Source organism: Protobothrops mucrosquamatus, unplaced genomic scaffold (genome assembly GCF_001527695.2).
Source record: "Protobothrops mucrosquamatus isolate PMUCROS unplaced genomic scaffold, P.Mucros_1.0 scaffold873, whole genome shotgun sequence".
Lineage (NCBI taxonomy): Eukaryota > Metazoa > Chordata > Lepidosauria > Squamata > Viperidae > Protobothrops > Protobothrops mucrosquamatus.
Genome location: NW_015387127.1, coordinates 158,374 through 171,413, shown reverse-complemented (window position 1 = coordinate 171,413; position 13,040 = coordinate 158,374). Strand labels below are relative to the sequence as shown.

Genomic DNA, 13,040 nt, shown 5'->3' with positions numbered 1-13,040 from the left:
TTCGTTCGTTCTTAGAAAACAGTTTTCGTTTCTCATCCAAGAAGCTTCTTCAGTTCCAGAAGTGAAGAAACTTCTCCGATGAGAAGCAAAACTTTAAAAAGAAAAAAAAAATAGGGAAGTCCAGTCTCCTTTTGAAAAGCACCTTTGGGGGGGTGATCATTTGCAACTGCAAAAAGCTATGGATACAGTTAATGGATGGCACACGAGTACCCACGTCCATCACTTTTATTCTGTGTCTCCTTACAGCATGCCCCCGGCGTGCCCCGGATCCTGGTGGGCAACCGCCTTCACCTGGCCTTCAAGCGGCAGGTGCCCACGGAGCAGGCCCGATCCTACGCAGAGAAGAATTGCATGACCTTCTTTGAAGTCAGCCCGTTGTGCAACTTCAACGTGATTGAGTCCTTCACCGAGTTGTCCCGCATTGTGCTGATGAGACACGGCATGGAGAAGATCTGGAGGCCCAACAGAGGTGAGTAAATTTAGTTTCCCCCCCCCAAAGTTCCCTCCTTTTTTGTGCAGGTATCCTCTGAGCTTGATTGTTTTCTTGCAGAGACATTTCATTAAGCAACTAGATCACATCATCAGAGCAAGAAGGGCGTGGAGTTTTCCCTCTGTTTACATCCAAGTGGCTGGCTTGCCCTGTCATTGTCGCTGGGAATGTTGTATAAGCAAACCTCACTCCCTTCTAGCACTGATGACGTTACCTAGTTGGGTCAGGAAACGTCCGCAAAAAAAATACCAAGCTCACCACCAAGGACTCCACAGTTCAGCTCTAAGTCACAAATACTCTCTTCTATTGGTAGAATATTGTGTATTCAAAATTGTGTCTTGCCTTATAGGTCGTGTCTCCTTCCCATATGTCCTTGGAGCAAAGCTGACCCTTTAACTTAGCTGCAGAAACTGGCTTAACAAATTCTTAATCCTTTATATAAAGAACTGGATTGGGAGACAGCTGTGAACGATAGCATCCTTTATGAAAAGAGCCATCCTGTGAGATTTCAAATTATTCCAAGAGATTAAAGCCATTTAACTAGCTAGCTATCTACGTATTCTTTAATCAAATGTATATGGTTCCCATCTCACCAAAGGCACACACAAAACCGAAAGCATGGATATAAAAAAAATACAGAAATCACATTATATTATAAAAACAAGATATGTACCTAAAGAAAGAGGGAATAAAAACAGCCAGCTCAGCAGTGGAAACTTCTAAGAACATCTCCACTTCCTTTGCAGCCCCAGGCCCGATACCATAATTATCTCATGAGGTCCTTCCGGAATATCAAAAGAAATGAAGCTAATCTAATTTCAGGGAGGAAGGATATTCCATAAAGGCAGGCCCCCACAGCCAAGAAGAATTTTGACTAATAAGATTTGATTAATACATAATTAAAGCCCTAAAACGCTTGGGCCTTGGTGGTCATTTTGACCATCTTAGTTTTTGCAAAAGTTTCTTGGCAAGCTATCTTTGCTTGTCTTCTTCTGAGGTGCAGTTCATCTTTTAACCAGAAGGTGGCAGTGCCTAATTTCTGGGCTGGACACGAATTTCTGGTCCACGGAAAGGACGGAAAGTCTATTCACAAGCAACGTCCGTTTTTCTGGACCTTGCAATGTTCTCTCCTGTCCTCTTGTATTGAGGCCCGTAGGCCAAACTACGCATTGAAAAGTGGGGAACATTTAGGGTCTGCACCAGGAGAGGCTGCTGGTTGGCTTGTTGTTAGTTGCGAAGTCGTGCCCGACCCACCGTGACCCCATGGACAACGTTCCTCCAGGCCTTCCTGTCCTCTGCCATCTTCTGGAGTCCATTGAAGCTCACGCCTCCTGCTTCAGTGATTCCATCCAGCCACCTCCTTCTCTGTCGTCCCCTTCTTCTATTGTCCTCCATCTTTCCCAGCATCAGGCTCTTCTCCAGGGAGTCCTTCCTTCTCATTAGGTGGCCAAAGTACTTGAGTTGGCTGCTTAGGTGTAAATCCAGGAACATGGATGTACAGGGGGCATAGAAGAGGAAGAAGAGAAGGGAGTGAATTTATCTCTGCTTCACTAGTAGTAATTTGGCTTCAGTTGATCTCATTAGATTTGTTTTGGGATGCTGCGTAAAGCCTGCTTAGAAACCATGCCTGGACATCACCGTCCCTTTAATGTCTGCCCCAGGGCAAACATCCCATCTCCAAAGTGGGAGGCCAGCTGCATGAAACAGACCCTTGAGCTCATTGAGTGAAGCAGAAAATGCAAGGTCTTCAGTTCTCACCGACATGCACCTCTCCTGCTTGTAGAGCCCAGTCCAGCTGTTGGGAAGAGGCCAGAGGTCAGAATTGTTTGCTCGAGGTTGCCAGAGCTTGTCCAGTTGGACTACATTCTGCCCGGGCTGTCCTCCCACCTCATGTCTGCTCACTTCTGGTCACCCTTCCAAGTCAAGCAGACAGGGAACAAGACGGGATGAGTTAATTCTACTTTATTATAAGGCTAAGTTAACAGAATCTTGCAAGCCTGATAGTACAAATCTCCCAACATCTGCTAAGTTAGGGCGGGTGCCTCCTAGTTTTTTTCCTCTGGCTAATAAGCCATGGAGGGCTCCCCCTTTCTTACCTGGTCCTTCCCTAATGTCCCTCAAGGTCATTCTCACATACATGACACCTCTAAACTAGGCTGGTCCTCCCACCATCTCCAGCCAGGGAAGCCATTTTAATGGTCCTCTCCAGAGACTTCTTCCTCCTCCTGTTTTTGCCACAACAACCCTGCAAAGTGAGTTGGGCTGAGAGAGAGTGACTGGCCCAAGGTCACCAAGTCGGCTTTCATGCCTAAGGTGGGACTAGAACTCACCATCTCCTAGCGATTGGTTCAAAGTCACCCAGCTGGCTTTCATGCCGAAGGCGGGACTAGAACTCACAATCTCCTAGTGATTGGTTCAAAGTTACCCAGCTGCTTTAATGGGTAAGGCGGGACTAGAACTCACGATCTCCTAGTGATTGGTTCAAAGTTACCCAGCTGCTTTAATGGCTAAGGTGGGACTAGAACTCACAATCTCCTAGTGATTGGTCCAAAGTCACCCAGCTGGCTTTCATGCCTAAGGCGGGACTAGAACTTTCAGTCTCCTAGTGATTGGCTCAAAGTCACCCAGCTGTCTTTCATGACTAAGGCGGGACTAGAACTCACGATCTCCTGGTGATTGCCCCAAAGTCACCCAGCCAGCTTTCATGCCTAAGGTGGGACTAGAACTCACCATCTCCTAGTGATTGGTTCAAAATCACCCAGCTGTCTTTCATGGCTAAAGCAGGACTAGAATTCCCAGTCGTCTGGTTTCTAGCCCCTGTGCCTTAACCACCGGACCGTCCTAGACTATATTCTTGACTCCTTGTGTTCAGCCTTCCAGAATGAGACCGTCTTCCTTTTTCATTCCTCCTTTTCCCACCTCCCCGCCCCTTTCCAGTCTTCAGCCTCCAAGACCTCTGTTGTCGGGCCATCGTCTCCTGCACGCCGGTCCACCTGATCGATAAGCTGCCTCTCCCGGTCACCATCAAGAGCCACCTGAAATCCTTCTCCATGGCCAACGGCATGAACGCCGTCATGATGCACGGCCGCTCCTACTCCCTGGCGAGCAGCGGAGGGGGCAGCGGCAGCAAAGGCAACAGCCTGAAGCGCTCCAAGTCCATCCGCCCGCCACAGAGCCCGCCGCAGAACTGCTCGCGGAACAACTGCAAGATCTCTTAGCGGGGGAGGCACCCCCGGGAGGGGGGGGAGGTCTCCTCCCACCGCATGCACCTGCACCTGCTTGCCGATGTATAGATGTCGACACGCACGTCACCCATTCCTCTGTCACCTCGACGGCCACACGCCCACCGCATCGGCCACGGGTTTGCAAAAGAACCGGCTCGGCGTGGCGGGACCCCAGGCGGAAGGAAAGGACGGGGCGCACCGTGCTAGCTTTCCCAGAATGCAATAGGTCTTCCCCTTCTCTGCCAGGAGAGGAGAAGCAGCCTCCAGGGCGTGAATTTTTTTTTTCTTCTTCTTCTGGGTTTTCTTTTTTTGGGGGCGGAGGGGAAGGGTTTTTTTGGGGGGGTGTTGATATGGAGGGCAGCGTGCTGCCCCTTTAATCCTTGGTTTTCCCAAGGGGGATTGCCGGTGGTGCTACGTGCACGAAAGGAAACCCCGGTTGGACCGACGTGACCCAGACGAAGTCCCGCTTCGACCGGACGAAGACTATGGCTGCCTGGGGCTCCTGAGGAAGCAGCAGGCCACTTGATGTCTTTCGGCTTTATTTATAAAGAAATTAGCTCACCATGTGAAATCTGCCTGCTGTCCCCCCCCCCACGCTGTCCCCCCCCCACGCTGCACCTCTGGTCTGTTTTTTTTAAGCCAAGGCCACGGATCTTGTAAATAGCAGCGCTCAGCCTTGAATTCTGGGGCTAATTGAAGTCAGAGGGTGGGTGGGGGGCTGGCAGGGGTCAGGAGGTGAAATGATCTAACACCCTGGAGAGTTGTTAGGAGTCTTGAGCGAGTTTTCTTTCTTTCTTCCTTTCTTCCTTTTTTTTCTAGGAAAGAATAGATGAAGATGAATAGATTTAAGAAGGAGGGAAGGTTTGCTTTGCTTTGCCTTGCCTTGCCTTTTTTTTTTTTTAAAAAAATAGTTTTCCAGACATTCCTGGTAGCAAGTGCACAGCTCAGACAGACAGCAAAAGTTAGGCTTGAATGGGATTACCTGCTTGTGGGGGCGGCCAGAGGGAGGGGAGGGGGCTAATGCCGGTCAACATCTGGAGTTGGTTAGCGGCAGGTCACGCTGGAGCCCTCTCTGCCTTCCAGGAAAGGAAGGCAAAAGGGTCAGGTAGATCAGAATTCACAAGTCAGAAAAGATGGTGGTTGGGAGGGAGGGAATATTCTCCCACCTGGCTAAGCATAGTTGAGAGCTGGAGGGCAAAGTCCCACCCAGAGTTCCCGATTTAACCTCCTTCGCACAATTGTTGGGCCGTGCGGAAATATTTGCATGCTTTTGGCATCGGCTCGGTCAACGGCAGCTTGCGTTGACGGTCTTCCAACCTGCTGGGGTTGTGATCCAGATTGTGTTTGGAGGAGACTCCACGATGACCTTAGCAACTGAGGGACTCCGTTGTTCTTCATGCTCCATCTTGTGCCAAGAGGCCCTGGAGTGGTGGGAGTCTCTCCCAAGAACAGGCGGAGGTGTAAATTTCTTGAAAGCTGGAAGGGACGTTGGAAGGAGGTGCACCTGGCCCCCAAACCTTCAAGCTGAGGCGGCCTAAAAAAAACCCCTAATCGACCAGATCATGTCTGTCCATTAAGCCGCTTCCTTCAATGTTGTCCTCTAGTAGTTCCATGGCAGAGTCTTCCTTCAAACCGAGTTGCAGTTTTGCTCTTTTGTGCGTGTGGGGGGGGGGGGGGGGGCTTCTGGGCTGTTTCTGGTGCCCTCTGGCCAGCGGTTGGCTTGGGCTGGTTTTATGTCTCCCATCAGCCAGCTGTTTCCTCTGCGGATGTGGGTTTTTCTTCCAACCTGAGTTAGTAGTCTTCTAAAGCAAGGCTCTCCAATCTTGGCAGTGTTAAGACTTGTGGACTTCAACTCCAAGCGCTCCCCCGCCAGCCATGATGGCTGAGGAATTCTGGGAGTTGAAGTCCACAAGTCTTAACATTGCCAGGGCTGGAGAGCCTTGCTCTAAAGGCCTTCTAACTCCCGTGCCAGCCATGATGGCTGAGGAATTCTGGGAGTTGAAGTCCACAAGTCTTAACATTGCCAGGGCTGGAGAGCCTTGCTCTAAAGGCCTTCTAACTCCCGTGCCAGCCATGATGGCTGAGGAATTCTGGGAGTTGAAGTCCACAAGTCTTAACATTGCCAGGGCTGGAGAGCCTTGCTCTAAAGGCCTTCTAACCTGGGTTGACATGGAAAGAACTCGGTAGGAAACTGAGGAAAAGCGACAAACGCCAGGCAGCACTTGAATTTTGATGACACCCGTGCAAGGGCTCCTCTTGGGGGTTTTAGCTCGTTCACCCAACCCAATACCCCCCTCTCCTCCCTCCCCACCACTTCAATCCCCATGGCTCCCCGTTAAGCGTCTTCTCCAAGATGCCTTCCCTCTCCGCAGCCGCCAGCCAGAGGAATTGGCCCTTCACTGTGCCACAGATGGAGCGGGCTGCATGATGCTGTTCAGTGCCCGAGGGCACGGCTGATCGCCCATTTTGTTCCATAATTATTTTTTTTTGGGACAAGAGCCTGGTTGGCGCCCCCATGCCTCCCTCGGCTGCTCGGAGATCGCTTGGCACCAAGGACCGAGCGAGTCCCAGCGCTCGGACCAGCTCAAGCCAGGTGGCGGGGACGGGTCAAGGGCAGGGGAGATAAAGCCTCCGTCGGCCTCTTCCTGGCCTGTGAAGAAAGCGAGTGCCAAGCCAAGGGCAGGGAGCGCAGAAGCCCGGGAGATTTGTGGGGTATGTCCGCCCGGCCCTGGCCACCTGTTGCCGCCTGCTCAAAATGGAGCAGGACACAAATCGCTGACTCAAAGGCCTGGCATTCTGGAGCGACGTGGGGAAACAGGTGATCCCGGAGGCAGCCATCTTTCCAGCCTGGGTTTTAAAATAGCTCCTTCCTAAAACAGCTCGAGAATGTGCATTGTGTGTGTGTTTCTTCTGAAGAGTTACAGGGAATCCTCGCCCGTGCGGCTTGGCACTTAGCACGCCCCGCCGCTCTTCCTTTGATCCCAAGAGGTAGGCGCGGCTGTTTCCCCGTCCAGAAAGTCGAAAGATGCTGCAGATGGAGAGTCGGGACCCGATCTCTTCTTTTAAGTTTCTTCTTGAATCGCCTGAGAATTGTTTCAACCTCACCTCTGCAGATTCTCTCCACCCCCCACCTGTTGCTTTTTTTTTTTTTAATCATGTCAGGTTTTTGCAGAGGTGCCTTTCTCCAGTACGCTTGCTGATCCGATCCGGGTTTGTTTGTAGCTGATTTTATTAACGTTCCGAGAATGTGATCCGAGATCAAACACTAAAAACTCAGCTGCTGTGGGACGCTCTTCCTCCTGTTTTTAATTGCTTTGTACAGTCCATGTTAAAAGTGACGGTTTTTATATAAATTAAACACACAAACCACGGGGAAAAAAATTATTATTATTATTTTTCTTTCGAAACCACCCTTTTGGCTGTGGAATGTCTATCCGGGGACGAGCTTTGATGGGGCTGCTTTTTCAGAGGGTGATGCTGAAGGACAGGGCGAGGGCAAAGGAGGAGGGGGAAAAGATGGACAGGGAGGATTTAACAGGGATTAAGGGAGCTTGTGTGGATGCGATATTCCCAGGAGAGAACAGTGGAAGGCCCTTGATTAATGACCTCATTTGAAGCAGTGGAGCTTTTGGGCAGGGACTTAAGAGCCGGATCAAAAGGCGGTGTCTTCTTCACACTTTGGCTAGGTTGAGAATATCTCCCTTCCGTGCCAAGGCAAGGCGGGTTTGCACACACCAGCCTGCAGCTCCCTTCTGGGTCCTGCGGATAGATTTTATTTGGAGCCTTTCAGCAAAGGACATCCTGAGAAAGTTAACAACCACACCTTGATCTCCCTGTGCAACACATCGTTCTGTTTCAGGCATCTTTAGAAAGTCGTGTATTCCAGTATTACGACTGCTGTGTTGATGAAGAGAAAAGACAGCCTTTTTTAAAAAAAAAAAATAATATCCTGCCTTGATTTGAGAAATAACTTACGACAACAAAAAGATATTTAGTACCCCTTCCTCTTATTTTTCCCACAACAACCCACTGAGGCTGGTTGGGCTGACAGAGAAGGACTGGCCTAAAGCCATCCAGTCAGTGTCATGGTTCCGACAGAGGAAACTCTTCAGAGAACTTCGAGGCAATCTTTATTGGAGTAGCATAGCATCGGCACTAACGTAGTTGAAGCCAAAAGCTGAATTCCCCTCCCCTGAACACATAGTATCAAAGCACAATTCCCCCCTCTAATTTACCGTCATAAACCACATTCTCCAATTAGTTTGAAATGCAGACTTTCCCTCCATTACTCCATCCCAGCCATTTCTTATCAACTCTTATTTCAAAAGCCCTGAATTCACACACTATTACAAAATTGTTATGTCTAACTAACTCCCATCACATTCCTCCTCCCCAGTATCGTCTAATTCTAAGAGTAAAGCATAAGAAAGAAGAAGGCTGCATCTCCATATGTTGTCAAGGCAAGAACATCCAATGTTAGCAGCCTTGACATCCAGCTCTCATTCCTAAGGCAAGATTAGAACTCGCTGCTTCTTTGGTGAGTGGCCCAAAGAGACCCAACTAAGCGTTTTGTGCCCAAGGAAGGGCTAGAACTCGCCATCTCCTAGTGATGGATCTAAAGTCACCCAGATGGCTTTTATGCCTAAGCGGCACTGGAACTCGCTGTCTCCAGATTTTAAGCCTTGTTTCTGAAATAGACAAAGTACCTCTTTAGATTTAAGAAATCTCTCAGAAAGCAAAAAAAATTTCATAATTAGATCTGTATCTTTTCATGGAACATATAATAGCATATATAGGAGCTACCTATACTTTTCTTTTTAGCTACTAATCGGGGCCCTCAGACCCACCGAGAATGGTGGTGGCGCAGTGGTTAGAATGCAGTATTGCAGGTTAATTCTGCCTACTGCCAGCAGTTTGATCCTGACCGGCTCAAGGTTGACTCAGCCTTCCATCCTTCCGAGGTCGGTAAAATGAGGACCCAGATTGTTGGGGGCAAGAGGCTGACTCTATAAACCGCTTAGAGAGGACTGTGAAGCGGTGTGCTATCTCTGGGCTTGTATCATTATTTATGAAGTATTTTAATTTCTTTGCTTAGTAAAACATCTATTGCTGCTGACACTACACATGTTAAATTTTTGAAAACATTTTTATCACTATTCCAAACTGGAGCTTTCTTGTAGACAGGACAAGATTGCGACGCTGTGAGTTACATAGCAAGAGGGACAGATAATACGTGTATTTGAATAGTTTTCAAAAATAAATTTGAATTTCCTGCAATGTCCCAGCTTATCCAGTCAGTGCTGACATAACAGCACTGTTGTGAAGTGGAGCAGAGAGTACTTTAATCTCAGGATTCTTCCATTTGAGCTACCGGCAGACTTCTTTAATCAGAATCTTTAATATAAAATCCTGGAAAGGATTTTTTTTTGTTGTTTTTTTAATGCAATTCGTTTTATTTCACAATCTTACCTGAGATTTCAGCAACAGATCAGTAACTTGCCCATCATAAAATTTTTGAGGTTCAAAAGCATTTCTCAGTTTCTAGGTTCAGTGCTCCTATTGTTGGAAAAGGTAATGACCCAGATAACATGTAACACTAAACTGGGTTAATGTGGTAGACACAACTTCTGTTTATTTGCTTATTAGTTCATTTACTCATTTATTTAGGATGTTTATATGCCGGCCCGTCTCAAATGCAGAACTCTAGCTGGCTAACAAGAATCACACACACACACACACACACACACCATAAAGCAACTGGGAAAAATGATAAAATTCAGTCCAACATTTAACACCACCAAAAGACAGACTCTGTCATACGCTTGCAGCCCCAGATGTCAATCTTCAAGGCCTTACAGACGGGTCAACAGAGATGGCCAAATTAATCTTCAAAGGGATGATATTTCAGAGATTTAGACTAGAAGATAATGGAGAGGAGAGGAGAGTAGAATTAAAAACTATTGTCACTTTAAATGTACCCTAATCAACATACATTAAAATGAAATTTCGTTGCATTCAGCTCTCCCAAAAAAAAATTCCATTATGCATATACCCACGTACACATACATACATGACCCAGAAACATCACAGTCTAGTTTGAATGTATACATGGCAAAAAAAATTGTTTTTAATCTGCAAATTTACAAGCTGGATGGCATCCCATGATATCCCATTTCTTCCTTGTGGCTAAACTAGAATGGGAGCATGTGATGTTTGTGTACATCACAGTGCCCTTCAGTTTATTGTTGCATCTGAAAAGACCTGATGGTTTATTAGATCAGTTCCACAATAACAACAGATCTAGAATCCATTTCAGAGTCCTCCTGTTTTGTATAAAGAGACATCTAGAACAAATTTGTGCTCTTGAGGACAACAGATAATAATAATAATAATAATAATAATAATAATAATAATAATAATAATAATAATAATAATAATAATAATAATAATAATAATAGTAAAGTTGGAAGGGACCTTGGAGGTCATCTGGTCCAACCCCCTGCTCAGGCAGGAAACCCTATACCATTTCGAACAAATGGCTGTCCAGTCTCTTCTTAAAAACCTCCAGTGTTGGAGCATTCACCACTTCTGGAGGCAGGTTGTTCCACTGGTTAATTGTTCTCACTGTCAGGAAGTTTCTCCTTAGTTCTAGGTTGCTTCTCTCCTTGATTAGTTTCCACCCGTTGCTTCTTGTCCTGCCTCCAGGTGCTTTGGAGAATAGCTTGACTCCCTCTTCTTTGGGGCAGCCCCTGAGATACTGGAAGACTGCTATCCTGTCCCCCCTCGTCCTTCTCTTCATTAAACTAGACATCTCCAATTCCAGCAGCCGTTCCTTATATGCTTTAGCCTCCAGTCCCCTAATCATCTTTGTTATTCATCACTGCTCACCCGGCAAGATAAAATTTCAAATCTTGCCAAAATTCAGCTATCGCACAGGACGACGCTGTCATACAAGCTCAATTTTGGGGAGAACCTTGGTCCCCCTCCTAGAGAAGTCATCTATTCCCTCTTGATCTTTTCTGATCCTGCTCATCAACTGGGAACCGAACAAAGCCGGCCAGTTGGATCTGTTCTCTTCCCACAGAATTTCATCCATCAAATTGGTCTTTTCCTAGTTAAGTAACCACCAATCAGCCGGATCAAAGCAAAGCCAACCTGGGGATTGAATAATACAGAAACCCCCCTCCCCATGCCTGTTTTCTTTCTCTCAAAAGCAAAACAAAAACACCCCATCCCAAAGTTGGGAAGGATCAACAAAGCATTGGACGAATCCTCTCCTCTCCGTGTGTCCCAAGCGCACCAGGCGTTGGTTGTAATTTCAGGTGCAATTGAGAAACACACAGCAGGATAAAATGACTGACAGGTGTTGTACGTTCTGTTTCCTGGCAGATGTCTTTCTGTGTGCAAGGGGGTCGTGAGCTTGGGGAGGGGGGGGAATCTAAAGATGAAATTTGCTGCTGAATCCTTGCTCTCCCCCCTTCTCCAAACCTAGCTTGATGCAGCCATTTTCCCCTCCCTCGGTTGCCAAAACCCAGCTGCAAGAAACCAAATTATTGCCCGTTGCTTGGCAGAACCAGGAGAGAGAAACTGAATCCATTGCTAGTTTTGCTGTTCCTCGCGCTGATTTATTAGCCACCCGGCTTCCGCAGAAAGCAGTTTGGCAGTCTTTGATATTTTCAGAAGTCCAGGGCCTCCGGGGGAACAGTTTGCGGTCTTCCCACAGTAGTAAAAATTTGGGAAGTGCCGAAGCTTAAGCTACTCAGTTTAAACAGGCCATTCATAATCTCGGTCCTGCTAAGAAAGGCCTGTCCTGCTCGTGGCTAGCGGAGAGGGCCTACTATGGATCCGGTCGGTCAAAGAAATCTTAACTGTTGGGAAACAGAAGAAGATCCTTCTCCGCTGCAGTGCCCACCCTTTGGAACAAACTACACCTACGGTAATAATTGGCCCCCAACCGCCTATCCTTTTGCAGAGCTGAAGAGCTGACTCTGCACATTGACCTGGGGACCCAACCCACTGGGATTCTATACTGAAGGTGACTGTTGGATAGATGGCAGTCTCTCTCTCTCTCTCTCTCTCTCTCTCTTTCTCTCTCTCTCTCTCTCTCTCACACACACACACACACACACACCAGCCTTTGGTTTTTGCTCTCCACTCATCTGATGATGTTACCTTGTTGGGTAATGAAACGTCTGCAAGAAAACAACCAAGCTCCATGAGCACCAAGGACCCCACAGTTGTTGTTGTTGTTGTTGTTGTTGTTGTTGTTGTTGTTGTTGTTGTTGTTGTTCTTCTTCTTCTTCTTCTTCTTCTTCTTCTTCTTCTTCTTCTTCTTCTTCTTCTTCTTCTTCTTCTTCTCCTTCTCCTCCTCCTCCTCCTCCTCCTCCTCCTCTCTGCAAACCCCTCTCCCGTCTAGTATTGATAATGTTACCTAGTTGGGTAATGAAATGTCTCCAAGAAAATAACCAAGCTGAGAGAGCACCAAGGATCCCACAGTTGTCTCCTCCTCCTCCTCCTCCTCCTCCTCCTCCTCTATAAGCAGAGAGCACATCCTAGCACCGAGGATGTTAATTAGTTGGGTACTGAAATCTCTGCAAGAAAACAAGCTCAGAGAGCACCGAGGACCCCTCACTCCCCTATCATTTTGTGATCATATTAATGTATTCTCATTCTTTTCCATTATTTTATCGTTCTATTGTTTTACTTCTATTTACACTCTTTTCATTTCTTCCTTTGTATGGTTGTAAACTGCCTAGAGTAGCCAGCCCCTCGGTGACATTAAAAAGATAAGATAAATAAATATGTCTGGCAGTCAAAATGGCCCCGGGACGCTGCAGCCGTCATAAATACGAGTCAGTTGCCAAGCTCATGAATGTTGATCCCGTGGCCCCTGGGGGGGATGCTGCAACGGTCGTAAGTGTGAAAAGCGGTCGTATGTCACTTTTTTTCAGTGCCCTTGTAACTTCAAACGGCCACTAAATGAACTGTCGTGAGCCGAGGACGTAAGCCGTGCACGTTTTCCAGATGACCTGCACTCCACTTCCCATCGCCCCCGGCCCGTCTCGTCTGGGCTGGCTGGAGATGACGGAGGTCGCGATCCAGCCCATCTGGAAGCCATACAGACCCGGAGAATCCTCCCCCCCCCCTGCCCCCTGGCCTGGCTGGCTCCCTTCTGGGGGAAGCAGGCAAGACTCCTGGCTTTGGGGTGATGGGGTCACCCCAGGGGTGGCCGGGGACCTCGGGATCAAATGCCCCCCATGGCTGCTGCTTCCTGAAGCCAGAGGGCCCCTCCAGGGGAAGCCGGGGCTGCTGTTCCACACAAAAGT

At 47.8% G+C, this 13,040-nt stretch overlaps 1 protein-coding gene across 2 annotated transcripts in view; it reads left to right on the top strand.

The window, feature by feature from the left end:
• RAB40C (RAB40C, member RAS oncogene family) overlaps positions 1–3,708 on the top strand; it is a 47,297-nt gene extending 43,589 nt beyond the window's left edge. The window contains exons 5-6 of one of the 2 annotated variants that reach the window (XM_015819194.2): positions 247–469; positions 3,428–3,708. In XM_015819194.2, coding sequence (XP_015674680.2) covers positions 247–469; positions 3,428–3,708 — 504 coding nt within the window. The remainder of the gene's footprint in view (positions 1–246; positions 470–3,427) is intronic. The other variant, XM_015819196.1, reaches the window with a different exon arrangement.
• The last annotated feature ends 9,332 nt before the right edge of the window (positions 3,709–13,040 follow it).